This window comes from Anabrus simplex, chromosome 1 (genome assembly GCF_040414725.1).
Source record: "Anabrus simplex isolate iqAnaSimp1 chromosome 1, ASM4041472v1, whole genome shotgun sequence".
Taxonomy (NCBI): Eukaryota; Metazoa; Arthropoda; class Insecta; order Orthoptera; family Tettigoniidae; genus Anabrus; species Anabrus simplex.
This window is the reverse complement of record NC_090265.1, coordinates 331,942,591-331,969,291: the sequence shown is the minus strand read 5'-3', so window position 1 is coordinate 331,969,291 and position 26,701 is coordinate 331,942,591. Positions and strand designations below refer to the sequence as shown.

At 43.0% G+C, this 26,701-nt stretch overlaps 1 protein-coding gene across 1 annotated transcript in view; it reads left to right on the top strand.

Moving 5' to 3' along the window:
- Window positions 1–26,701, top strand: part of LOC136865897 (uncharacterized) — a 67,996-nt gene that overhangs the window by 17,526 nt on the left and 23,769 nt on the right. Inside the window, exons 2-3 of the mRNA XM_067142451.2 lie at window positions 22,092–22,197; window positions 25,379–25,579. Coding sequence (XP_066998552.2) covers window positions 22,096–22,197; window positions 25,379–25,579 — 303 coding nt within the window. The 5' untranslated portion in view covers window positions 22,092–22,095. The remainder of the gene's footprint in view (window positions 1–22,091; window positions 22,198–25,378; window positions 25,580–26,701) is intronic.

Below are 26,701 nucleotides of genomic sequence, written 5' to 3'. Positions count from 1 at the left end.
GTGGGTTCGAATCCCCGTCAGGAAGTCGTACAATTTAAGAAACGAAATTTCCACTTCCGGGGGTGCATATAACCCTGAGGTTCACTCAGTCTACACCAAAAATGAGTACCAGGTTAATTCCTGGGGGCAAAGGCGGCGTAGAGCTAAACACTCTACACCGTCACGTGCTGCGGTTAACAATGGTGGAAGCCTTCACCTTCCATTCCTCCAAGGGCCTTCATGACCTGCACGGAGGTGACTTTGTCTTTGTCTTTTTGACCGACACCGTGATAATCTGGCAACCAGTGTTAGTCGTCTATCTATAGTCTTCGTCATCTTCTTCCTCACGTTATTATCGCGTGCCACTCTGCCTTCTATATACAGTAGGTGCATATAGCGCCATGTTTTAAACGAGTTTACACTGTCTTCGATTGACGTTTCGTCTAGGTCACGGTAAAGCCATTTACATACGGCAACGTTACACAAGGCACCAGAATTGTTCTCATAATACGTATCTTGCAAGTATGTTGTGAATAGTTATGGGCATAAAATTATGTGCTAAATCAGCGACCATTTTGTTGGACGTAGATCTTGATGAGATTGGGTGGGTAAGATACATACATGCGCGCCACTAGCCCAAAAGCAAATGTGCATTAAATGTGTTTTGTCTCGGGCCAAATATCCATATGAAGATTTTTGCTTCAAATGATCGTACCTATCACATCCCTGACATCTCGGACATCCTGTATAGTTGGAGTGTTGAAAACACCACACAACGTCTAGTTCACACGTAAAATAATGAAAAAGCTTGTCGATACAATAAAAATACGAAGTTTACCTTTGGGTGGTACGAAAACCACTCGTCTCTGGAAAGGAAGATGAGGTTTAGAAGGGAGGAGTTACTTTTCACAAAGTGATTATGGTCACTTCGAGCAGACTTTTAACTTGCAACACGAGCAGCGAATAAAGAACGAGTCACAAGATGTGTAACCACTCTTGAAGAACGTACATTCAATCACCATATTATTTAAATAAATAAACTTCTGTGGAACAAAATTACATCACACTGCCGTCTCTTTAAGTCTAGAAAAGTGTGAATGAAATGACATTACTACCAAACCTAGATAAAAAATAATAATCTGTATGACTACAGATTGACTTACGTTATATATTATGTCTTGTTTGTTAGAAGTATACTTTAGTTAAATATTGCTGCACACATAAATAACCGAGCTCGATAGCTGCAGTCGCTTAAGTGCGGCCAGTATCCAGTATTCGGGAGATATTAGGTTCCATCCCCACTGTCGGCAGCCCTGAAAATGGTTTTCCGTGGTTTCCCATTTTCACACCAGGCAAATGCTGGGGCTGTACCTTAACTAAGGCCACGGCCGCTTCCTTCCCACTCATAGCCCTTTCCTGTCCCATCGTCGCCATAAGACCGATCTGTGTCGGTGCGACGTAAAGCAACTAGCAAAAAAAAGCACATAAATAAAAATAATTTTACTGTATTTGTAAACAGAAAATCAAATATATCTGATGGTAATGCATTTGTAAAAGTCGGCTATGAAATAATCTTGTTTGTTTATGTGTAAGAGGGAAAGAAGAGACACACATTAAAATATGTCAGTATATTACCGGTAACTTATAGTTTCACCGATAACACTGACACTACAGTTTCAACGGCAATGGAGGATGTTTTCCAGTCGACAAGGTGGGATACGAAGACATCATGGTGAATGATAAACAAGATGCAAAGGTTTAAAGAGGCTGAAACCTCTGCTTTAGAGACTTAACTCGAATTCTGTATCCCTGTGTCAAATTTCATAGAACTTAGAGTAGGTGAATCATTATCTCATTATATGATTAAAAATTGGTAGGGGGTGCAAGGCAATATTATTGGACCTTCACGTTTTCTTATATCTGGTCATATGATTAAAAGCGCGCGGGGGGTTGGGGATGGGAGTGGGGGGCGCAATGCAATATTGTTGGACCTTCACGTTTTCTTATAAATACTAGGTGGCCCTCCCCGTACTTTCTACGCATAAGTGTCCCGCATTCACTACTGATGAATGAGTTGCCTAGCCGCTGGTTTACAAAGGAGCTCTACAACGTGTTTGTTACCATACACGCTCCCTAAGAGGATATATTTGTAAAAAAGAAAAATATGCGGAAAATAAAGTTTAATAACTCATTAGTTTACAAACATACAGACATTCCATACTACCAAATAGTTGCTTGTCATGAACGATCCATTAGCTCTTAATTGCAACTCTGTTCGTCGAAATACGTGTATAGAAGGCTGACGTCTACATATATCAATGTGTATTCGTCGTTGCTGAACACACCAGCCATTGTCGATATGTTGACAGCAACTGTATGGCTGCTGTGCCAAATACCGGCCTACTACTCTGCATTCGAAAACAAGACTTACTAACGCAAGGGGGGTGCATTAGACGGGTAGCGCTCAGGAACATGCAGCGAGCGGCCATCCGGTTCTTATCTCTTCGTATTCTGGCATAACCTACCTGCCAACAGTAATACTCCTGCGAAAATCAGTTGTTAGATATCCCGTTCATCATTAGTGTATGCGGGACACTTGTAAGTAGAAAGTACGGCGCTGGCGTGGTATGTATGATTGAATAAAGAACTGGAATCGCAAATAAGGCTTTCTGTGGATGATGTTATACTGTATAGAGAAATAAATTACAGGACTGTGAACGACTGCAAATGACCTCGACATTGATATGATGGTAAACAGGCTAGAATGTCAGACTGTAAGTACACAAGAATCTCGTTTATCCGGCTCTCATTAGTCCGGATCTCCGGTTTATCCGGATCGAAAATAATAATAAAAAAATTTACTCGTACGGTATTTATTTTACGGCGTCGACTCTTTTTGAATGTCTTTACAGCCAAGGATTGTTAAGGACAGGAATTAGAATTAATTCGGCCACGGTCCATCAAAGGTACCGTTCCGGCGTTCACCTGGAATTGAGAATGGGAAACCGTGGAAAACCATTCCCAGGACGACCGAGGTGGGATTCGAACCCACGCTCTTCTGAATGCAACGCACTATTAATTCACTAATGGTGAATTCGAAAATGAAACCGGGGTTCCATCAGAAGAAACAATGACTCATGGAGAGGAAGCAATGCAGCTGGACAAACTGATGGCCTATATAGAATCCTTGACTGAAACCACACCGGAAGAACTGTTGTTAGTAAAACGTCTTCGTTATCGTGCTGCACGCAAACGCTATATAAATGTAAAACAAAATAAAACTCACAAATTGTTTTAGTGCAATAAAACAGAGTCGTAGTTGTACGAAAAGTGTTCTTATGTTTTTTGTACAATTGAAAAAGGTATCACTGTACAACTTATGTTAATAGATTATATAACATGTACTGTATTTGTTTCTTAGTTTTTTGATTATCCGGATCTTAGATAATCCGGATCAGTTCCAGTCCCACTTAATCCGGATAAACGAAGTTCTTGTGTATCACCAAGAGGAAAATTCCTTTAATTTGAAATACCGTGGGGGTGAAAGTACCTAACGGGGATCACTGTAAGTGCCTAGGTATTAATGTGAGGAAATATCTCATTGGGGTAACAACATTAACGGGACTGTATATAAAGGTTACAGTCACCATATGGTTATGAGGGTATTTAGAGGTTGTAGTAAGGATGTACAGGAGATTGACTGGAGAGAGCGGAGTAAAGCAAGTCTGAAAAATTGTACATCCGAGACCCTATAAAGTGAATACGCTGTCTAGAATTTTTCTCTTTTTAAAATTGAGTCCAATAAGCACATTCAGAATTTATATTTTAAGGAAAGTTAACATGCATTTTCTTCCTAATTCTAATATTTTTTCTAGAAATATTACCCCTTTGTATTTTGACACGCACTTTACCCGATAAAAACAAAAATAGTGGCCAAACTGTCAGTCGTACATGCAGGATTAAGAAATAAATTCCTGCAGAAGTATTAATGCGTTTCCTTCGTAACTCGGTATGTTTTTGTGTTAAAGGAGTAATTCGAACATATGGTATAGCTGGTTGGGTTAGAGTAACTATGGCTCCAATAACAAATCCGGTATAAGATTATCAAGAACTTCAATTAATCAACAGCTGTCTATCACTACAGTATTATCGTTTTCATCCTATCACTTTCGTGGTATCACACTACGTGCACTTGTCTTTATATACTGTACATTCACCAGAATAGCGCTCTCAAACATCTTCAATAACACGTTTTACCACAAACAGCACAATCAACAGGATGTAACTGTTATATTCTGATGAAACCGATCACTGACATATGGAAGACTGTGGCCAAAATAGATTAAATGCAAAAATTAAACCATATTTCAGTGCTGAAAGTTTTGCCCCGTGTTTAGGTTACGAATAACTATGTGTTTTCTTTATTTTATGTATATGTCATTTTATTATTACTTATTTTATTTGTGTTGTTATTCGCTAAATAGTCAAACTGAATAGACTCGAGTTCCAGATTCTCTCCGAATAAATTCTGGAGTTCTCGTTACATTATTACACATCATTATTGGCCATGGTACAAATCCAGTCGTATACTTTTCACTCTCGAAGAAATTTAGTTATGGTGGAAAGTGGGGGCAATGAGATAAAACATGGATTAAACCACAGAAAATGTACGTATGAGACCCTTATAAAAGATAAGAGTGTATATATATATTAGAGATTTAGATATTACTAGCAGTACCTGTGGCTCCACCCGTATTTAAGTCGAAATTAGGAATAAAAGTTGAACACTGTTGAAAACAGTAATAAACAGTCCGATATCATTTGATTTATTTATTTATTGTATGTCTTTTGGTGTCCGAGGACATGTTCGGCTTGATGCCCATGGACAAATTTTGCAACCACTGGTCCCCTTGGTGTTATTCATCAGCATTATGCTCTGTGCTGACATAAAGCTTCACCTCTCCCTACCTCATCTATATAAATAAAATTGTAGGGGGTCCGCTGTCTGTAATTTCTTTTGTTTTGCCAATTTTTCAGATATTTATCCGTTTTAGGTCAACTCAAGACCGAATCGGTGGTTTTTACGTTTCGTGTCTGTTTGTCTGTTTGTTTGTTTGTTTGTCTGTTCCAACATCACGTCGAAACGGCTGGATAGATTTCAACCAAACTTCATATTTAGAGCATACCCATCCCGGGGAAGGTTTCGATATGCATATCATTTTAAAATCTTTGAATAGACGGGGGGTTTATAGGAAAACCAGAATGGTTTTTCCACCATCACGTCGAAACGGCTGGATAGATCTCGACCAAACTTAATATTTAGAGTATACTCATCCCGTGGAAGGTTTTGATATGCATACCATTTTAAAATCTTTGAATATACGGGGGGTTTATAGGAAAACCAGAGTGGTTTTTCCACCATCACGTCGAAACGGCTAGATAGATCTCAACCAAACTTCATATTTAGAGTATACTCATCCCGGGGAAGGTTCGACATGCATATCATTTTAAAATCTTTGAATAGACGGGGGTTTATAGGAAAATCAGAATGGTTTTTTCACCATCACGTCGAAACGGCTGGATAGATCTCAACCAAACTGCATATTTAGAGTATACTCATCCCTGGGAAGGTTTCGATATGTATATCATTTTAAAATCTTTGAATATACGGGGGGTTTATAGGAAAACCAGAATGGTTTTTCCACCATCACGTCGAAACGGCTAGATAGATCTCAACCAAACTTCATATTTAGAGTATACTCATCCCGGGGAAGGTTTCGATATGCATATCATTTTAAAATCTTTGAAAAGACGGGGGGTTTATAGGAAAACCAGAATGGTTTTCCTCCATTGTCTCTTATACTATTGATTTTCTGTAAACTTCGTTCACCGTACGGGAAACGTCTCTTCATTATAAACAACTTTCGTTATGTTCATAATTTACCTTACTCTTCACATGACGGAGAAATTTACAATTGTCCGCTGGTATCATGCTCTGCATTGAGTGACAGACAGACCGACAACGAACCTACAGGTTACCATGGCAAAGTTTCTGACTGCATGCCAGCAGGGAAGTAACGTATTGCCATTTTTCTCATCATGCTTTTAAATTCGTGGTTGTTCCTTGGGTAGAAGACAAGATAGGCGTCAATCTGCCTACCTGCGGGATATTGGCGGAATATCGTTGGTTGTTATAACCGCCCTCGAATAGATTAAGTAATAACACCATTAGTCATCTTATTATTATTTGTTTACCTAGGAATCACTGGACCTAAATTTCTCCTCTGTCACCGCTTTATTATATCCATAACTCACACTAGCATAATTTATTGAGGGGCATTTGATTTTCCAATACATTCACTTGGCATTTACATATTTGTCGTTATCCGGCTGTCCTCAGTTATAATACATTTTCTATTAGTTTCAACTTTCTTAACTGTATTATTTTCTTCTTTAATTACGCCGTATGTACGCGAGTGCTACAAACTACTGGATGTATTTCCACCAAGACTCATATTTAGAATACGCCTGTCCTTGACAGGTTTTAGGGCAAATATTGTTTCTAAATCCCTGAACTGACTGGGGGTTTATACGAAACAGAAACTGGATTTTGCACTTCCACAAAATATACACAACCAACGTTAATTTAAATCTACCTGCCTTGGTAGAAATTAATTTCTAAACCTTTTTTCTCATGTGCATCATTTCGATGCGAGGATTAATAAGGGAGATATCATTAACGGACCGTTTTTCTGTACAAGTCCCATCGGACTTAACTCACGACCGGGTGCGTGTAAAGCGTATTCCTTACAACTGGAAAACTACTGAAGACATTCGAACCAAAATTTATATTTAGCATCCACCTGTCCAAAGGTAGGTATTAAACGTAAATAACATTTCATGTTCCGGAATGGACTGGCGGTTTATAGGGAACCGAAATGGTGATTTTACTCTTCCACAATATATACAGAACAAGACCAACCTGACTGGAAATCGACCAAACGTGATGGAATTCCACCTCTAAACCATTTTTTCATGTGCATTTTTTCGTCAGGAGGATTAATAAGAGAGATACCATGAATGGTCAGTTTTGCAGGTTAAGTCCAGCGGACATAGCCACAAAGGTGTTTTACATGGAGCAGATTCCTTATTTATATAAATCAAATCGTAACGACTGTGTGCCACTACACTGACTATTTTGGCGAAATTTTCGTACAGCTTTCCATTAAAGGGGTTATAATGACCATCTGCACAATTTTTTGTTTAGTTTCCTGAAAGTCCTAATTTTTAACCGCCTTGCCCAAAATCCAGATTGCGGCATAATCTGCCAGAAGAAAAAAAGAAGATAATTGAAATTTGACAAAATTATACGTTTTAGCCTGTAACGAACGGAAAACATCCTAGATTATTACATTTTTCACTTTTTATCCCCGAAGAATATCAAAATATGCAGGCAATTTTAATGATGGGGCAGACCTTCGGAAATTCCTATCACATAACAGATTGCACAATCTCCGTTCAATTTGGAATGATCTACAACCTTGGTCTTATGACTTTTTGCCATATCTGTATCCCTTTTACGCTTGATTTTTCTCTATTAATCGATGTTAAGTCAGTTTGGAATTTTCACAAGCATAATTCATACTTTCGATTACTTACATGAAATACAGAATCTTCAAACTCTTCACGAAAATTGGCCCACCCAGTAGCCATATGTGAGCCAAATGCTATGTATGTAGCTGTCACATAATTATCCGAAAAGTAATGTAATGTGAGATAATCTTACAAAACCTTTACCCTGTTCCACGTTTCTAACTCAGTCTGACCCTAGAATAGATGACATATCATAGGACCAGCCATTTAGGGCACTAAATCCGGCGTGTCTTATAGTATAATTCTTTGTCGATATGACGTACGTTTAGTAGCAGTTAATCTGTAAATCAAGGTCTTCAATATTGTAACCACGCATATACTTTCGTATGTCGATCTATATATATTCACTGATGTCGATTTGTAGCGATCGAGAAAGGGTGGGTCTGCTAATGTAATCAGTACCTCCCACACCGACTTTGACTGGCTGTATAAAAGGGCCCTTCTCCAATTCCTGTGTAACTGTCATTAGTAAGGAAGGTCTACAATTGTAATGAATAGTTCGCTTCTCGATTTGACTTGCAGAAGGCAAGTGAGCATGCAGTTTTGTGTAAAACTTCCCTACCCGATTGTGTTTGGCAGAAGGCAAGGTTGCCCGCCATTATAAACAAATGTCCTCATCTAAAATGTGACTAGCATTAGGCATAGTGGCCTGCTATTTTGATGGAAACTCACCAACTTGGTGTGACTGGCAGTAAGCTGGCTGGCAGTAGGAAAATCGGCCTGACATTATAATGATAACAGCACAACTCAATTTTGAATGGTGGTAGGGAATTTGCCTGCCATTATAATAAAATCTCCTCGACTGTAATCTGTTTGGGAGTAGGAAATGGGGCCTGCCATTGTAACGAACACTCCCCACTTGATTGTGACCGCGCAGTAGGCAATGGGGCCTCCAATTATAATGTAAACTTCCCAACTCGATTGTGAATGGCAGTAGGCAAGTGAGCCTGCCGTTATATCACAAATCCGTAACAAACACTTTACATTGGAAACAACGTATGGGGACATCCCCATGCTCTTTCTCGCATAACGCTAAGAGAGATGCAATTTTAAAACAATCTTATTTACTGCATGTACACTGTTTACTTCGATATTCGAATACAATGTTGAACGCCGTAGCGAAGCACGGGTACATTTGCTAGTTATATATAAAATCTTTTATTTAGGAAACTGACCCTCAACGGGTTTGCCTTAAGACAGAGTGTTGTACAATTTTTATATCTTGGAATATAAATGGTTTCTTAAAAGAAGCACAGACCCATGCACAACCGCCTCGGCAATCGTGACTAGGTAGCTTTCCTTGAGGGTGAACCTCTTCCACAACTCGGACATCATCCCCGGGATGGTACCTCTTGCACCCACTAATTATGCGTAAACGGTGACGTAGTTTACATGATATTTCTCCATGATGTAATTGGATACTGGAACGTAGATTGCCTTCTTCTCAGAGTGCACATCGTGCGGCTGTTGTTCGCCTGATTGTATACGTATTGTTGGGTCAAATATTAAAGGATGATCCCGCTGTTTATCGATGGCAGAATGTCTACTCTTCTCGTGCTTCCATTTTCAGCTAAGCAGTTCACTTCTTCATATACTCCCCACCTGTTATCGAGAAAGGCTTTTGCAATACAGCCGCGAATTGTGTGATGGCGAGTACAAGGCTGTCTAATCTGTTAGAAGTACAAATACAGTACATATCTGGGTACGTGAATCGACACGCTAATTTTTATCTATTGGTTTTACGTCGCAACGACACAGATAGGTCTTATGGCAACGATGGAACAGGAAAGGGCTAGGACTGGGAAGGAAGCGGCGGTGGCCTTAATTAAGGTACAGCCTGGTGTGAAAATGGGAAACCACGGAAAACCATCTTCAGGGCTGCTGACAATGGGGTTCGAACCCACTATCTCCCGAATGCTGGATACTGGCCGCACTTAAGCGACTGCAGCTATCGAGCTCGGTAACTACATTTTATTGATGAAGAGGCTCAGCAGAGAGACGAAACGTGACACAGAGCTTTATCAAAGGTAATTTACTATTGGAATGCCCGCCTGGTGGTCATGATCGTTAAGGTGTCAAATGCATATGGTTTTATATATATATATGATTAGCCGGTTCGTGTCCCGTCGTTCGAACACATTTCCGTCATCAGAATGTTGGCCAGCAGGGTAGAAGAGATTGGTACTATACAATTTCTAATCACTAGATCGCATGCCAAAGGCCTGGATTCAATTCTAAACCTCTCCGCAGTATTCATAAGGAGTGAGGTCATATCGACGCTGTTGATGGTGATTCGTCCGTCGCATGGAGACGTAGAGCCTTGAGCAGTCCCGTTGGTGTTATTCGTCGGGATTAGGCTATGTGCTGACATTAGGTTTCAACTTTCCCTACTTCATTATCATCATCAGCACCATCATCCCACATCCAGAAAGAAGAAAGGAACAAGGACTGAAAAAATGAGAATCGTTTTGTGTATCTTTCCTAGCAAGTACATTTGCGTAACTACATTGAAGTGAAAAGGGTCACTCTAAGCCAGGGGTTGCAAAATTTGTCCATGGGCATCAAGCCGAGCATGTCCTCGGAAACCAAACGCCATACAATAAATAAATTAATTGTTATCGGACTGTTCATTATTGTTTTCAACAGTGTTAAACTTTTATTCCTAATTTTGACTTAAATACGGGTGGAGCCACAGGTACTGCTAGTAATCTCTAAAATCGCGGATTTCCCGTGACATCCGAGACTATAATATCCCTAATCCCGTCTCAATTGAGTCTGACGAACTGTGTATGGTATGTAACGCACTGAAATCTTTCTTTTTTCAATACCTGAGGAGTAACGGGTGGTAGGTAACCACATAAGATACGTGCATTGATCCGCATACCCGTTGTTGTGAGTGACCCATACAGAGTGGCCCTGACCGCGAGTTGCGTGGCCGGGCACTGACCTCTACCACCTCTCTGTACTGCTTTGCAATTACTTTCTCTACATTGTGTGAACTCGTGAAGATAATCATACTCGTCAAGTAGATTGTTTTCAGCCTGTTGGCTGCCTATTTCCATGTTTAATTAGGGCCATCGTTAATGAAAGTCCTCTCAAGGGGAGTCAGCGGTATAGTGTGGTGGATTCGAATTATGTCGAGCTTTCACGAGGTCGAGTTACTCCTCTTCTTCCTGGCTTTATTTTGACGCTATGTATGGATTAAGTCAGCATTTAGGAAAGCGTTTTCGTAGTTACGGCGCTAATTACTGATTGTAAGGTGCACAGTTTCGAGTCTCCATCAAGTATTCTTAAATTGATTTAATTTGAAATTATGTTTATTTCCTGCTGTTATTTTAACTGTATGTTTCTTTTCATATTTTCTTTTTATTTATTATTTCATGTTTAGTCACATGATCACTTTTTAAGAGTGACACGTACAAAACCTAGTCCCCTAATAAGCAGTCCTGAATATAGGGAAGAACATAAATTTAATGCAGTACTTATACAAGTTACTACAAGATCGATCGTGTCAGTAACGTACAGTTAACAGAAAATTGAAGGAAGACATTCTGTGGAAATACACAGAAATATAAGAAAGTAGAAAGTAAAGAATGTAAAAGAAAGCGTCCATTGGGACTTGAACACTTACACCGTACTTAAGTAACCAATGCCTTGACTATGTTACGAGAACACTTCTCTCGCTTGTAGGCCTATGAAGGGCTTATTACTAGCATTTGAACATTGAAATGCTAAAGTCTCAAAAATTATGCTATAGTCCATTCCGGCCAGAGGCGCTGTCACCTATAAGGCAGTGAAATGAAATGAAATGGCGTACGGCTTTTAGTGCCGGGAGATCCCAGAACGGGTTCGGCTCGCCAGGTGCAGGTCTTTTGATTTGACACCCGTAGGCGACCTGCGCGTCGTGATGAGGATGAAATGGTGATAAAGACAACACATACACCCAGACCCCGTGCCAGGGAAATTAACCAATGATGGTTAAAATTCCCAATCCTACCGGGAATCGAACCTGGGACCCCTGTGACCAAAGGTCAGCACGCTAACCATTAGCAATGGAGCCGGACTATAAGGCAGTAATACTTATTGAAAACCCACCCTATTGCCACTTCGTCTCTCAAGTTCAGTCACCCCTCACAGCAACTGCATGCAGCCAGATACGAACATCACAACACACGCCGACTGTTCCTTGGCTCGACTTTAGATTAAGTCTACCCCTAACAGAGTCCACATAGACAATTCACGTGGCCGCTCCACACAAGAGGCTACTATTCTTGCGGTGAACGTCGCATAACTGTGAGCTTGACATGGTGAATTCTAATTCAATCATCATCAGCGGGTTAGGGACCACCGATGGATGTATAGTCTTAGCTGTCTGAACACAGAAAGGGCCCTAACTAAGAATATGTCCGAGATGCCCACTCATATTCCAAAACAACGTGTATCCCGACTCTCAGCGCCACTTACCAGGCCACTCAGCCGTTTCCCATGGTTCACGAACTACAGTAACCCACACCCCGAACCACTTAAAAAAACACTAGCAAAAAAGGAAGAAGAAATGAATACTGTAATTGACTACTGGCCAATAAGGCATATGCATGCATAACTTATATTATTGTCGCCTGATGTAAAATGGGAATCCTCTTTTGGTGCGTCCATTCATTGCTCTTCAATCAAATGCTTGTTATATTTAATAATATGTATAATTATATTTTCAGTTAGGACAATCGAGTTTGTAGGACCAGTATGGTAGTACCATAGTTACCATAGTTCTTAATATTTTACTGTTATTTTTTATTTTTTGCAAATAAGAAACATATGAACGTCTTTCAAAAAGAAACAAGCTGTAGACTATAAAATTAAAACCCGTACCTTTATTTCAAAATTGCCCAGCACTGTTGAGGCAATTGTCTCACTGCGACACAAGGCGGTGAATGACCGTCTCGTAAAATTCCTGGGGCTGCGTTGTGGACCAGTTCCGAACGTACTGTTTGACCTAGTCGTCCGAGGTGAACCGTTTGCTTCTCAGATCCTTCCTTAGCTCACCAAAAAGAAAAGGTCAAGGGGACAGGTTCGGACTGAATGGAGGGTGACTGAGGACTTCCTATTTGAATGTCTTCAAAAGCTCCTTGACTGCGTTTGCTGTATGTGACCTTGCATTGTCGTGGAGCAGAATGATCCTGTGGGAGAGAACTGTCCTGGTCGTTTCGTTTTGATCGATTTGCGAAAGACGGTCAAGGTTTGTGAGTATCGCTGCACATTCACCGTTGTCCCATGCTGCAGTCAGTCTATAAGAAGGAGGGTACTTTGGTCAAAGAAGAAGCTGAACCTTTCCCGCCCTTGTGCAGACGGCCTTGAATTGTTTATGTGGCGGCGACCCTGCATGCTTCCTTTGGAGACTGTCATTTTGACTCGAGTTCGAAGTGATGACACCATATCTCGTCTCCTGCGACCACTCGCGACAGGAACTCATTCCCTTCCTTGGCATACTGCAGCAGATGTTCAAGAGAGAGTCCCATTCGACATGCTTCCTGTGCTGGTTGAAGATTGTGAGGCACCCATTGGGCGCAATTTTTTGTGAAATTTCAAACTGTCTTTAATGATGGCGCGAACAATTCCGACGCTCACTCGGACAATGGCTGTTACCGTAACTCGCCGGTCTTGCATGATGAGGGCATCCACCTGCTGAACAATGGCATTGATAATGCGGTGTGGCGTTCCAGACTGTGCATCATCGGCCAACGACATCCGTCCTTCCCTGAATCGCTTGTGCCACGCCCTGACCCTTGCAACGGACATGCAGTGTTCTTCGTACATACTTGTGCCATTCTTCGATGAATTTCCGTTCCCCGCACTCCTTTCGCTGTCACAAAACACACATTTGCTCAAAGAAGAACCTGAATCTTACCCGCACACTTGCGTGAAGACAGCCTTTGCTCTTCTTTTGAATGCTCCATTTTACTGTTTTCAGCACGAATATGTGCAGTGTATGGTCGACGCGTGCTCGTGCTCGCTCTGCGCCTCCTGGGTGTGCGCCCGTGTCCCTCTAGCGGCGAGTTTGGAAACCCAGTGCTCTTATAGGGAGCGCACCTTCTTTCGCAGGCAATGATATTACGATCCTTTGAGCGGTTTTTATTTTATAGCCTTCGGCTCGTTTCTTTTTTAACCAACCTCATACGTTGTGGGTAAGAAATAAATTCTGCATGTGATATTTAGGATCCCCACCACCACAATAGTGAATATCTAGCGACACCGGTGGTAGCAATAATGAACTGTCAAAGGTGAAACGTAGCCGCTATACAGTGTGTAGCAGTCATGTCTCGCATCCCAGTATAAAGTGGATATAGTAGAATAAATATATCTGTGCTTTACCCTAGGTGTTTGTGATAGGAATACAGTGGCATAATGTGAGGCGGTGTGCAGGCAACAGGTTCTTCTGGCTCTATGCCGGAAGAAGAGAACTGGAACTCGATGTGATTCATAGTCGACGTTCAAGACAGGTCAAAGCAAAGCTCAGCCTTGTCGTGTGACCATCCATACAGGAATGCTGTATGCTGTTCAGGTTTTACTGGCATCGTGGTTTGGAATATAAAATGAACTTCTCTTGACGACATATACATAGTTTAAAAGCATTATTCTGTGTATCTAACTGTTCCTTCAACTGCTTTCGGTCTTTAAGGGATACTAGAGTTCTGGAATTTGTTTCACTGAAAAAAAAGTTTTCTTTTAGCCTGTCTATAATGCTCTTGAACTCTTGCTTTCCACTAGCAGCCAGGACATCTTTGGTTACCAGACTCACCTGCGAGTGTGCAAATTGTCTGATAACCTGTTAATAGCCGACGTTAATGGCACGATTGGTTTGTCACTTGCTTTCTGTTCCACAGACAGCGATGTTGATGTCGGCATTGAGAGTTTAAATGTGGCTGGGCTGGATAGCTCAGGTGGTACAGCGCTGGCCTTCTCAGCTCAAGTTGGCGGATTCGATTCCAGCTCAGTCTGGTGGTATTTGGAGGAGCTCAAATACGCCAGCCTCGCGACGGTAAATTTACTGGCACGTTAAATAACTCCTCCGGTACTCGGCGGCTCCGAAAACCGTCAAAGTAGTTAGTGGACGTAACACCGACAACATTATTATTAGTTCAAATGCGGCAACCCCGTGTCGTTGGCTTCCAATACCTTCTACAACATTAAATAACTCTTGAGAAGAAAACATTTCGACAGCCTGGCGTACTATACAATAATAATAATAATAATAATGTCCGGTTCCATGGCTAAATGGATAGCGTGCTGGCCTTTGGTCACAGGGGTCCCTGGTTCGATTTCCAGCAGGGTCAGGAATAGTAACCATAATTGGTTAATTTCGCTGGCACGGGGATTGGGTGTGTGTGTCGTCTTCATCATTTCATCCTCATTACGACACGCAGGTCGCCTACGGGTGTCAAATCGAAAGACCTGTACCTGGCGAGCCGAACTTGTCCTCAGACACTCCCGGCACTAAAAGCCATACGCCATTTCACTTTTCAAATAATAATAAAATAATAATTTTTTATCCCACTATTTTTACGGTTTTCAGAGACCGTCAGGTGCAGAAATTTTGTCACGCAGGAAGTTCTATTACGACTCAGTAAATCTGCCAATAGAAGGTTGACGTATTTGAGCGCATTCAGATACCACCCACCACCTTGGGTAGAGAGCAGAGAAATAGTCTATATTAAAATCCTATTCTCGGCCAAACTAGAAGCGGTTTTTCGTAGTTTGCAACTATTGGTTCGTCGCTCTCGGCGATGCAAGGACGGGAAAGTGTTAGTAGACAAATGTTGGAGCTTAATGTACTACCCAAGCATTTGCATGGTGTGAAAACGGGAAACCACAGAAATCCATCTTCAGAGCTGCCGACGATAGAATTTGAACCCAGCATCTTCCGACTGCAAGCTCACAACTACGTGACCCTAACGGCGCGGCATACTCGATAGGTCTGGTTTCAAACTTCATCATCAAGTGAATATCGGAATAGTACCTAGTATTGATGGTCTACACATTGCAAATACAGACACACTAAGTATACGGGACGGATGATCTAAAATACCCCACGCCCATTACGAAACAACAGTAGTTCATCCCTATGACAGAATAATGTACAGCCTACGTGTTTTTGCATGATCAAGATACATTTATTCTCCGTTAAACAGAATGGTTTTATGAAAAGGCATGTACAAATATCAGAATAGAATAAAAGCAAGTTACAGACATATATGCCCCTACAATTATCAGAACAGAACAAAGGTAATGAAATGAAATGTCGTATGGCTTTTAGTGCCGGGATATCCCAGGACGGGTTCGGCTCGCCAGGTGCAGGTCTTTCTATTTGGCTCCCGTAGGCGACCTGCGCGTCGTGATGAGGATGAAATGATGATGAAGACAACACATACACCCAGCCCCCGTGCCATTGGAAATTAACCAATTAAGGTTAAAATCCCCGACCCGGCCGGGAATCGAACCCGGGACCCTCTGAACAGAAGGCCAGTACGCTGACCGTTCAGCCAACGAGTCGGACTGAACAAAGGTGAGATGTATTCACTACCTGTTCTCGGAAAGACTGGGACATAGCAGCAATTAACTCGGGGAAACACAACATGCTTTTCACTTGGTCTCTCTGTTATGCGCAGTGGCCACATAATGAAACGCGGGCGCACGTAGTGGTTAATTACCCGTAAGAAACTGTATAAAAAAATCAAGTATATTTAGTGACGAGTAAACCGAAAATAGTCCGCCTCCGTAGCATTACGGTTAGCGCTATTAGCTGCCGTCCTCTGTGGCCCCGGTTTGATTCCCAGTACTGCCTGAGATTTGAGAATAGCAGGAGGGCTGGTCTGTGGTTGAAATGGTAGGCCTACGTGCATCTCACCTCCAATGGGGATGTACTTAAAAGAGCTTTACCACCTCGAGAAAAGGACACGAGTTTACTTCTTGCCGGCCCCGCCGTCTAGGGGTAGCGTGCCTGCCTCTCATCCGGAGGCTCCGGGTTCCCGGCCAGGTCTGAGAATTTTACCTGGAACCGAGGGTTGATTCGAGATCCACTCAGCCTACGTGATTACAGCTGAGGAGCCATCTGAAGGTGATATAGCAACCCCGGTCTAAAAAACCAAGAATAACGGCCGAGGGGATCCGTCGCACTGATCATGTGTCACCTCGTAATCTGCAGGCCTTCGGGATGAACAGCGGTCGCTTGGTAGGCCAAGGCCCGTCACGACTACCATGTCAAAGGGCTTGTTTGGTTTGGTTGAACTGAAAATGAGTCAGCCTTCCCCGTGGTCGAATAGTTCTTGATAAATCTGCATTGCAGTTCCTCAGCTCTGTCTGTACTAAGCTAAGAGGCGAGATACTGCCAAAAAAAAAAAAAGGGTTGAACACGAGCGTGGAGCACAATTTACGCTTCAAACGAAAAATAACCCTGAGGTGTGGTTTGATTCTTTTGATGGCTGAAGATAAAATCTACTTACGAGTGTACAAATAACTAGCTATCCCCCGCGGCTTCACTCGCAAACGTTCAGGATTTGTTTATACACTGACTGACAGAGCAAATGCAACACCAAGAAGGAGTGGTCAGAACTTTATGCCAATTGCAGGGTAGACTGACGTCACTGAGATATGCTCATGATGTGAAATGCGCCGCTGTGCTGCGCACGTAGCGAACGATAAATGGGACACGGCGTTGGCGAATGGCCCACTTCGTACCGTGATTTCTCAGCCGACAGTCATTGTAGAACGTGTTGTCGTGTGCCACAGGACACGTGTATAGCTAAGAATGCCAGGCCGCCGTCAACGGACAGACGACTTTACGAGGGGTATGGTGATCGGGCTGAGAAGGGCAGGTTGGTCGCTTCGTCAAATCGCAGCCGATACCCATAGGGATGTGTCCACGGTGCAGCGCCTGTGGCGAAGATGGTTGGCGCAGGGACATGTGGCACGTGCGAGGGGTCCAGGCGCAGCCCGAGTGACGTCAGCACTCGAGGATCGGCGCATCCGCCGCCAAGCGGTGGCAGCCCCGCACGCCACGTCAACCGCCATTCTTCAGCATGTGCAAGACACCCTGGCTGTTCCAATATCGACCAGAACAATTTCCCGTCGATTGGTTGAAGGAGGCCTGCACTCCCGGCGTCCGCTCAGAAGACTACCATTGACTCCACAGCATAGACGTGCACGCCTGGCATGGTGCCGGGCTAGAGCGACTTGGATGAGGGAATGGCGGAACGTCGTGTTCTCCGATGAGTCACGCTTCTGTTCTGTCAGTGATAGTCACCGCAGACGAGTGTGGCGTCGGCGTGGAGAAAGGTCAAATCCGGCAGTAACTGTGGAGTGCCTTACCGCTAGACAACGCGGCATCATGGTTTAGGGCGCTATTGCGTATGATTCCACGTCACCTCTAGTGCGTATTCAAGGCACGTTAAATGCCCACCGCTACGTGCAGCATGTGCTGCGGCCGGTGGCACTCCCGTACCTTCAGGGGCTGCCCAATGCTCTGTTTCAGCAGGATAATGCCCGCCCACACACTGCTCGCATCTCCCAACAGGCTCTACGAGGTGTACAGATGCTTCCGTGGCTAGCGTACTCTCCGGATCTCTCACCAATCGAACACGTGTGGGATCTCATTGGACGCCGTTTGCAAACTCTGCCCCAGCCTCGTACGGACGACCAACTGTGGCAAATGGTTGACAGAGAATGGAGAACCATCCCTCAGGACACCATCCGCACTCTTATTGACTCTGTACCTCGACGTGTTTCTGCGTGCATCGCCGCTCGCGGTGGTCCTACATCCTACTGAGTCGATGCCATGCGCATTGTGTAACCTGCATATCGGTTTGAAATAAACATCAATTATTCGTCCGTGCCGACTCTGTTTTTTCCCCAACTTTCATCCCTTTCGAACCACTCCTCCTTGGTGTTGCATTGTCACTGTCAGTCAGTGTAAATAACGCTATCCAGCGAGTGTCTTCGGGATTTGGGACACGTACCTGCCAGCTTGCATTCGGGAAATAGTGGGTTCGAACCCCACTGTTGGCAACCCTGAAGATAGTTTACCGTGGTTTCCCATTTTCACACCAGGCAAATGCTGGGGCTGTACCTTAATCAAGGCCATGGCCGCTTCCTTCCCACTCTTAACCCTTTCCTATCCCACCGTCACCATAAAACCTATCTGTATCGGTGTGACGTAAAACAAACTGTATTTTTAAATAAAAACCGATACCACAACATAGCTAAGCCACTGAATGAGCTGCAGCTATGCGCCTTGCCATCGAACATGGCCAGCTGTTCTGTCGGATAAATACCGGTCCACTTGCTCATTGTTGGGTGACATATTTACTGTTTCGGAGGTGATATCTCGAGATCTAACACAAATTAATTCGTCCCGCAGAAATACTTTTTCCTGTCATCAAATTTACTCACCTACGGCGTAGGTTATTTAAATTACTTCAATTCAGTTTTCGCAATAATCATACGAATATTTTACTGTTTTGTAAACGGTAAAGACGAAAATCATAAATACGCTTTTTGTTAGCTCTCTGCTGAAGATAGACATGTGTTTACCGTACCGAGCGAGCTGGTCATGTGGTTCGGGGCGCGCAGCTGGGGCTGTACCTTAATAGCCCACGGCCGCTTCCTTCATACCAGATGTATGCGTAAGTTTTTGCCGGGTTTTGTGGTCAAGAAAATACGTAATTTTAAAGGGAAATTCATTTTCTGTTTATTCAAAACATTGGCCATCGGCTTCTACACACTTCACCCATCGCTCAGGTAAGTTATGAATACCATGTCAGAAAAACTGCTTGTCTTTTACGGCAAACCATTCGTCGAGGCATTTTCCAACTTCCTCGAAATTCCTGAAGTGCTGCTATGCGAGCGCGTGCCCCATTGATGCGAAGAGGTGATAGTCACATGGTGCCAGGTCAGGGTGGTACGGCGGGTGCGGAAGGATGTCCCATTCAAGCAATTTCAAGTTGTTTTTCAATGGTTTTGATGTGTGAGACGACGCATTTTCGTGTAACAAAATCACTTTGCCATGTCTTCTGGCCCATTCCGGTCGTCTTTCGATCAATGCATGCTTTAACAGTTTTGCCGGGCTTCAAGAGTTCATAATACACAATACCGCTCTGGTCCCACCAGACACGAAGCATGGTCTTCTTGCTGAAGCGATTTGGCCTTGGTGTTGAAGGACCGGCTTTGCCAGGTGACAGCCACGATTTTCTCCGCTTTGGGTTTTCAAAATAAATCCATTTTTCGTCACCCTTCACAAATCGGTACAGAAATGATTTTCTTTTGTGGCGTTGAAGCAGCACTTCACAAGTCACTTTGCGATTTTCTATTTGCCATTCATTGAAATCGTGCGGGACCCATTTACCGAGTTTATTGATCTTCCCCATTGTTCGCAAACGTCTGCTGATTGTTTCTTGTGACACATGTAATGCTTGTGCCAATTGCTGTTGAGTCTGAGTTGGGTCATTATCCAGTAACGCCTGCAATTGCACGTCTTCGCACTTTTGTGGTCTACCAGAGCGCACACTGTCTTTCACATTGAAATCACCACGTTTACATTTTCGAAACCATGTCTCACATGTTCTAATCGATGGAGCGTGTTCACCAAATGTTTCTACCAGCAAACGATGACTTTCCACTGCATTTTTCTTTTGATTAAATAAGAAAAGCAATGCGTGACACAAATGTTCTTTTTCAGGTACGAACGTCGACATGATCACTAAACGATACAACACAGACGCTAGTGTTTGGCAGACTCAACTTGTGTGTGTTGATAGGTTAATGTCAAACGAACAAACTGACGTATGTGTCAAATTCATACTTCCCCGTGGTCGAATAGTTCTTGATAAATCTCCATTGCAGTTCCTCAGGTCTGTCTGTACTAAGCTAAGTGGCGAGATACTGCAGAAAAAAAAAGGGTTGAACACGAGCGTGGACCACAATTTACGCTTCAAACGAAAAATAACCCTGTGGTGTGGTTTGATTCTTTTGATGGCTGAAGATAAAATCTACTTACGAGTGTACAAATAACTAGCTATCCCCCGCGGCTTCACTCGCAAACGTTCAGGATTTGCTTATAAATAACTCTATCCAGCGAGTGTCTTCGGGATTTTAGTGAAAACGGAGAAGAGAACAAACTTCTACATACACCTGGTACTCCTAGCCCTTTCGTATACCATCGTTTCCATACGACTTATCTGTATCGGGGTGATTTAAAGCAACTTGTAAAAAAAAAAGAGAAAGAAAAAAGAAAGACATGTGCTTTTGATTTGTTTTTCTAGTTAAGAACTAAAAATCAATACCTTACCGTTGTTGCTCTATCTACAGTACAATTGTTTGAGAATTGTTTGTTAGGTGAATGTCAAGCGTTTGTTGTCGAGTTGCTCCTAGTCCTTCACTGTATGCTCTTCTTCTGAGTTATCTTTAGAGTTCACATTGCGGTCCATGGATTCCGTTTCCGGACCACGCCTGGCTGAGGGTCGATTGCTAAATCTGAACGCAAAATTGCGTTCGAAGGGTGGGAGCGTCGCGGTTCGTGCGGCCACGGCCGCCGGCGCGTGTCCTGAAAAGAGCTTCACCCCGGTGGAGCTGAACCGGTCGACACCACCACTGAGAGTGTGTGAGACGGGAGGGTTGTACAGCCTAGTATTTATGTTAAGAATGCACCTAAACTTCACCATATTTCACTGATAAATCCACAACCGTTTCCGAATTACGGCGAAACAAATGAACAGACAAGCATCCATTCTACTTTTAGTTTTATTATACTGTGTATATAGATTAGGTAGTCAGGTCTCGTCAAGAAACAGTCATTTTCAGGTTTTGAATATGTAGTTGAACAAGTTGAACGTGACACAGTACAGCTGCGTGATAACTTCTGATTTTCCAACTCAGTGACCGAGGTTCGAATCCCTGTCAATCCCGTGATGGAATTTTCTGATGTCAGGAAGGGCATCCAACATTTAATTTCCATCAACTCATTCTGAAATGAAATGGCGTATGGCTTTTAGTGCCGGGAGTGTCCGAGGACATGTTCGGCTCGCCAGGTGCAGGTCTTTCGATTTGACACCCGTAGGTGACCTGCGCGTCGTGATGAGGATGAAATGATGATGAAGACGACACATACACCCAGCCCCAGTGCCAGTGAAATTAACCAATGATGGTTAAAATTCCCGACCCTGCCGGGAATCGAACTCGGGACCTCTGTGACCAAAGGCCAGCACGCTAACCATTTAGCCATGGAGCCGGACAACTCATTCTATCACATGGTGAATCGCACGAGACTCGCTTCACTGACTACGATGATTTCAAAGAATGTACAATAAAATCTTAAGTCTTGCTCTATTTGTGTATTTATAAATCATACTGCCAATAGCAATATAATATTTTCTCTGACAAATAACTACATAATGACAATAATCATGTTTCAGGAACATGTCCAGACTCACCCTACTGCTCCTGGTGGCGAGTGCTGTAAGCTGCCTCGCATTTAACGGTGGAGAGGACCGCTTTGTGCGCAAGTACGCCATGATGAAGGTAAGAAAGGGTTTCCTACTGTTCGTTGAAGCAAACTGAGTAGTTGTGGGGAAAGTAGGAAAGGGGCTGAAAGGAGCGGGAAGGGTAATAATTACCTGCGCCATACTTTTCGCTCGCAGTGTCGTGTTAATCATGAACAGTGCTGTGTTAAATACTTTTAAATATAGTATGGAAAAACCACGTACAAATATTTTCTTCGGAAAAGATTTCTCCCACTATATAGGTTTACTGCAAGAATGTTGAGGTGTCCGGCTCTGCAATTATTTTTTCATTTTTTAAAGCATGCAAACCAAAGCAGAGAAGTCACTCGTCAGATTATGATTTTTTAAGTAAACCCTGTTTCTCAAATGTACTGAAAAATTGGTAGAGAAGAAAGACTTTTAAAAATCACAAAGAACAAATACGAACAGCCACTGAAATGCAAGAATAATGCTTTACTGCATATTTTGTTTTCTTTTTAAGATGACCTTATGCTGTATTCTTTAAAATGTGATGGTAATTTAATTGGGCGAATTATTATTTTTTTCGTTTATTTACAGAAAGTGAAGTTTGCTGTTATATGAATGAATTAGGAGATGTATTTATTCGCATGTCTCATTACACAACAAAGTAGTTTGAACGTACGTGCATGTCATAAAATTGCCGTGTTAAAATAAAAAACTATTTCTAGATGTACAAATGCACTACCCGTCCACATGGTAAGTTTCTTCCTCCCCGCTGCCTCTGTACTGCTCCCGAGGTCCGTCATCGAGCGTTAAGTGAACTCGTGTCCTCCTACCGAGGTGATGCAGCTCTTTTCAGGCACACGCCCTATGGAGGTGACCTGCATGTACCATTTTAACCACATACCTACCATTCTTAAACTTCTGGCAGTACCGGGAATCGAGCCCAGGGCCCCGAGGGAGGCAGCTAATAGTGCTAACCGTTACGCTACGCAGGCGGCCATCGAGAGTGGTCTTAAGTTGCGTACCACCGAGCTCAATAGCTGCAGTCGCTTACTGTAAGTGAGGCCAGTATCCAGTTCGTATTACGTCAGAGCGATTTTAGTTGGTTGGGCTACGGAATGCTCCTGTCCTAAATTTTCTGCCTAGGTTTCTCCTATAGCACTCGGGATAGATGGGAGCCAACAACATGTCAGCAATCAACGTGTCTTTTCCTCGTGACAAAGTGCAAAAGCCTCCTTCACTATTTTCAGTTTTTATTAACAACCTAGCTCAACAACTGACGCACTGGAAATATCACATTTACGCTGATGATGTATTTTACGAATACTATAGGCTAAAACAGTTACTATACTTGGAATCTGACTTTTACTAATTGTCTAGATATTCCAAAATCACGACCTAATTTCACCTGACTTTCTTATTCATTTATAATTATATCCGTATGTACGAAAAGTGTCGTTCAGTAATAACAGACCGTGATACCGATCTTTCTTTCTTTCTTTCTTTCTTAATCCGTTTACCCCCCAGGGTTGGTTTTTCCCTCGGACTCATCGAGGGATCTCACCTCTACCGCCTCAAGGGCTGTGTCCTGGAGCGTAAGACTTTAGGTCGGGGGTACAACTGGGGAGCAGGACCAGTACCTCGCCCAGGAGGCCTCACCTGCTATGCTGGACAAGGGCCTTGTAGAGGAATGGGGAGATTGGAAGGGGTAGACAAGGAAGAGGAAGGAAGCGACCGTGGTCTTAAGTTGCGTACCACCGAGCTCGATAGCTGCAGTCGCTTAAGCGCGGCCAGTATCCAGTAATCGGGAGATAGTGGGTTCGAGCCCCACTGTCGGCTGCCCTGAAGATGGTTTTCCGTGGTTTCCCATTTTCACACCACGCAAATGCCGGGGCTGCACCTTAATTAAGGCCACGGCCGCTTCCTTCCAATTCCTAGGCCTTTCCTATCCCATCGTCGCTACAAGACCTATCTGAGTCAGTGCGACGTAAAGCAAATAGCATTAAAAAAAATTTAAAAAAGTTGCGTACAATCCCGGCGTTTGCCTGGAGAAGTGGAAAATCACAGAAAACCACTTTGAGGATGGCTGAGGTGGGAATCGAACCCCCTGTACTCAGCTGACATCCCTAGGCTGAATGGGCCCCGTTCCAGCCCTTGTACCTTTTCAAATTTTGTGACGGAGCTGGGAATCGAACTTGGGCCTTCGGGGGTGGCAGCTAATCACACAGAGGTGGACCGAAGGGTATTTATGTTGCAAAATCCTCTTTCTCTCCGTCTATAAAAAAGAATGGCGAGTAGCCTCCGCAGAGGCCAGGTGCAGGTCCTTCGAGTTGACGTCATATAGGCGACCTTCATGTCTGAAAGGATGGGCCTTACCTAAAACTAACCCTGAAGACGGAGAAAACTACCAGCCCCCGAGCCAGAGGAATTAACGAATGAAAATTGCAATCCCCGATCCAACCGGGAATCAAACCCGGGACCCCTTGGACCAAAGGCTAGCATGCTAACCATTTAGTTTGGTGTTCATGAAATGTTAAGATCCATCAAACACCGGACGTCAAATGTTTGTGAGAATACAATACTCCCTTCACTCAAAATGTCTTTTGAAAGTAAGAATGGAACTGAGTTCAAGCAGAGCGTGAAATTTTCACCAATATTTAATCAATCAATCAATCAATCAATCAATCAATCAATCAATCAATCAATCAATCAATCAATCAATCAATCAATCAATTAATCAATACTGATCTGCATTTAGGGCAATCGCCCAGGTGGCAGATTCCCTATCTGTTGCTTTCCTAGCCTTTTCCTAAATGATTTCAAAGAAACTGGAAATTTATTGAACATCTCCCTTGGTAAGTTACTCCAATCCCTAACTCCCCTTCCTATAAATGAATATTTGTCCCAGTTTGTCCTCTTGAATTCCAACTTTATCTTCATATTGTGATCTTTCCTACTTTTATAATCGCCATTCAAACTTATTCGTCTACTAATGTCATTCCACGCCATCTCTCCGCTGACAACTCGGAACATACCACTTAGTCGAGCAGCTCTTCTTCTTTCTCTCAATTCTTCCCAATATTAGCCCCACAGTGAGTTATAGAAAATTGGGAGACGTTTATTACAACCCAACAATTTAACATGTTTATGTTCTGTTTAACGAATCCAGAAATGTCGGGTGGCCTACTCTGTTCTTTCTCACTTGTTAATAATCTAACAAAGTGCATTGTTTGTAGGTGTACGAGAGCTGTTTTGGACCCGATGTCGTGAAAGAGGTGCGCAAGGAGATGCGTGCAGCGTGTGCAAAATGTGCTGCTATGTCGACCCCTAAACCTGAGGGAGCACCAGCACCAGCAACAACAATCGAGAAGAAAAGACCCACACCACAGTTCGACCCGGCCAAGTTACAGCAAGCCATTCTTGGCTTCAAACAGCAGGTAAGCAACCATTCCAATCCAAGTAATAGAGTTGTTAGACAATGCATTAATTTAGATTATGTTCAATTATGATACCTAGAGCGAATAAAGTAAATTTAATATCATATCAAAACCCAACCCAGTCCCCTCCGTAATTCAGGAATTTGGACACGAGGTGGAAAAATCCGCAAACCTATAATGTTTGCAAAGTTTAAAATTAAATACGATGGATACCGAACGAGTTGGCAGTGCGGTTATGGTCGCGTAGCTGTGAGCTTGCATTCAGGAGATGGTGTGTTCGAAAACCACCATGGGTAGCCCGGAAGATAGTCTTCCGTGGTTTTTCACTTTTACACTGACAAGTGTACCTTAATTAAGGTCACGGCCGCTACATTTCCAATCCTAGTCCTTTCCCATCCTTGCGTCGCCAAAAACCTTCAATTGTTTAGGAAGCCTTTCTCGTGGACATCCGAGATTTCTTCTGAGGACGCAGGGCACAGTTCCCTGCGAAACGTAAATAATTTCACCTTATTTTCTTGACATGGCATAAGCCCAAAAGCCTAAACAGCATCATGTCTATAAGTACGGGCCGTGAAAGCATCAATGGCAACCTTCAATGTGTTGGTGTGACGTTAAAACCACTACATCCGTTATGCCTTTCAGCGTTCAGTCTGAAAGCCTTTGTGAATTTACTAAACATCGCCACAATCCTCTATTTGCAGCTAGTGCTGTGGCCTCATTTAGTTCTATACCTCTTATCTTTAAATCGTTAGAAACTGAGTCTAACCATCGTCGTCTTGGTCTCCCTCTACTTCTCTTACCCTCCATAACAGAGTCCATTATTCTCCTAGGTAACCTATCCTCTTCCATTTGTCTCGCATGACCCCACAACTGAAGCCGGTTTATGCATACAGCTTCATCCATCGAGTTAATTCCTAACTTAGCCTTTATCTCCTCATTCTGAGTACCCTCTTGCCATTGTTTCCACCTGTTTGTACCAGCAATCATTCTTGCTACTTTCATGTCTGTTACTTCTAACTTATGAATAAGATATCCTAAGCCCATCCAGCTTTCGCTCCTATAAAGCAAAGTTGGTCTGAAAACAGACCGATGTAAATATAGTTTTGTCCAGAAGCTGACTTT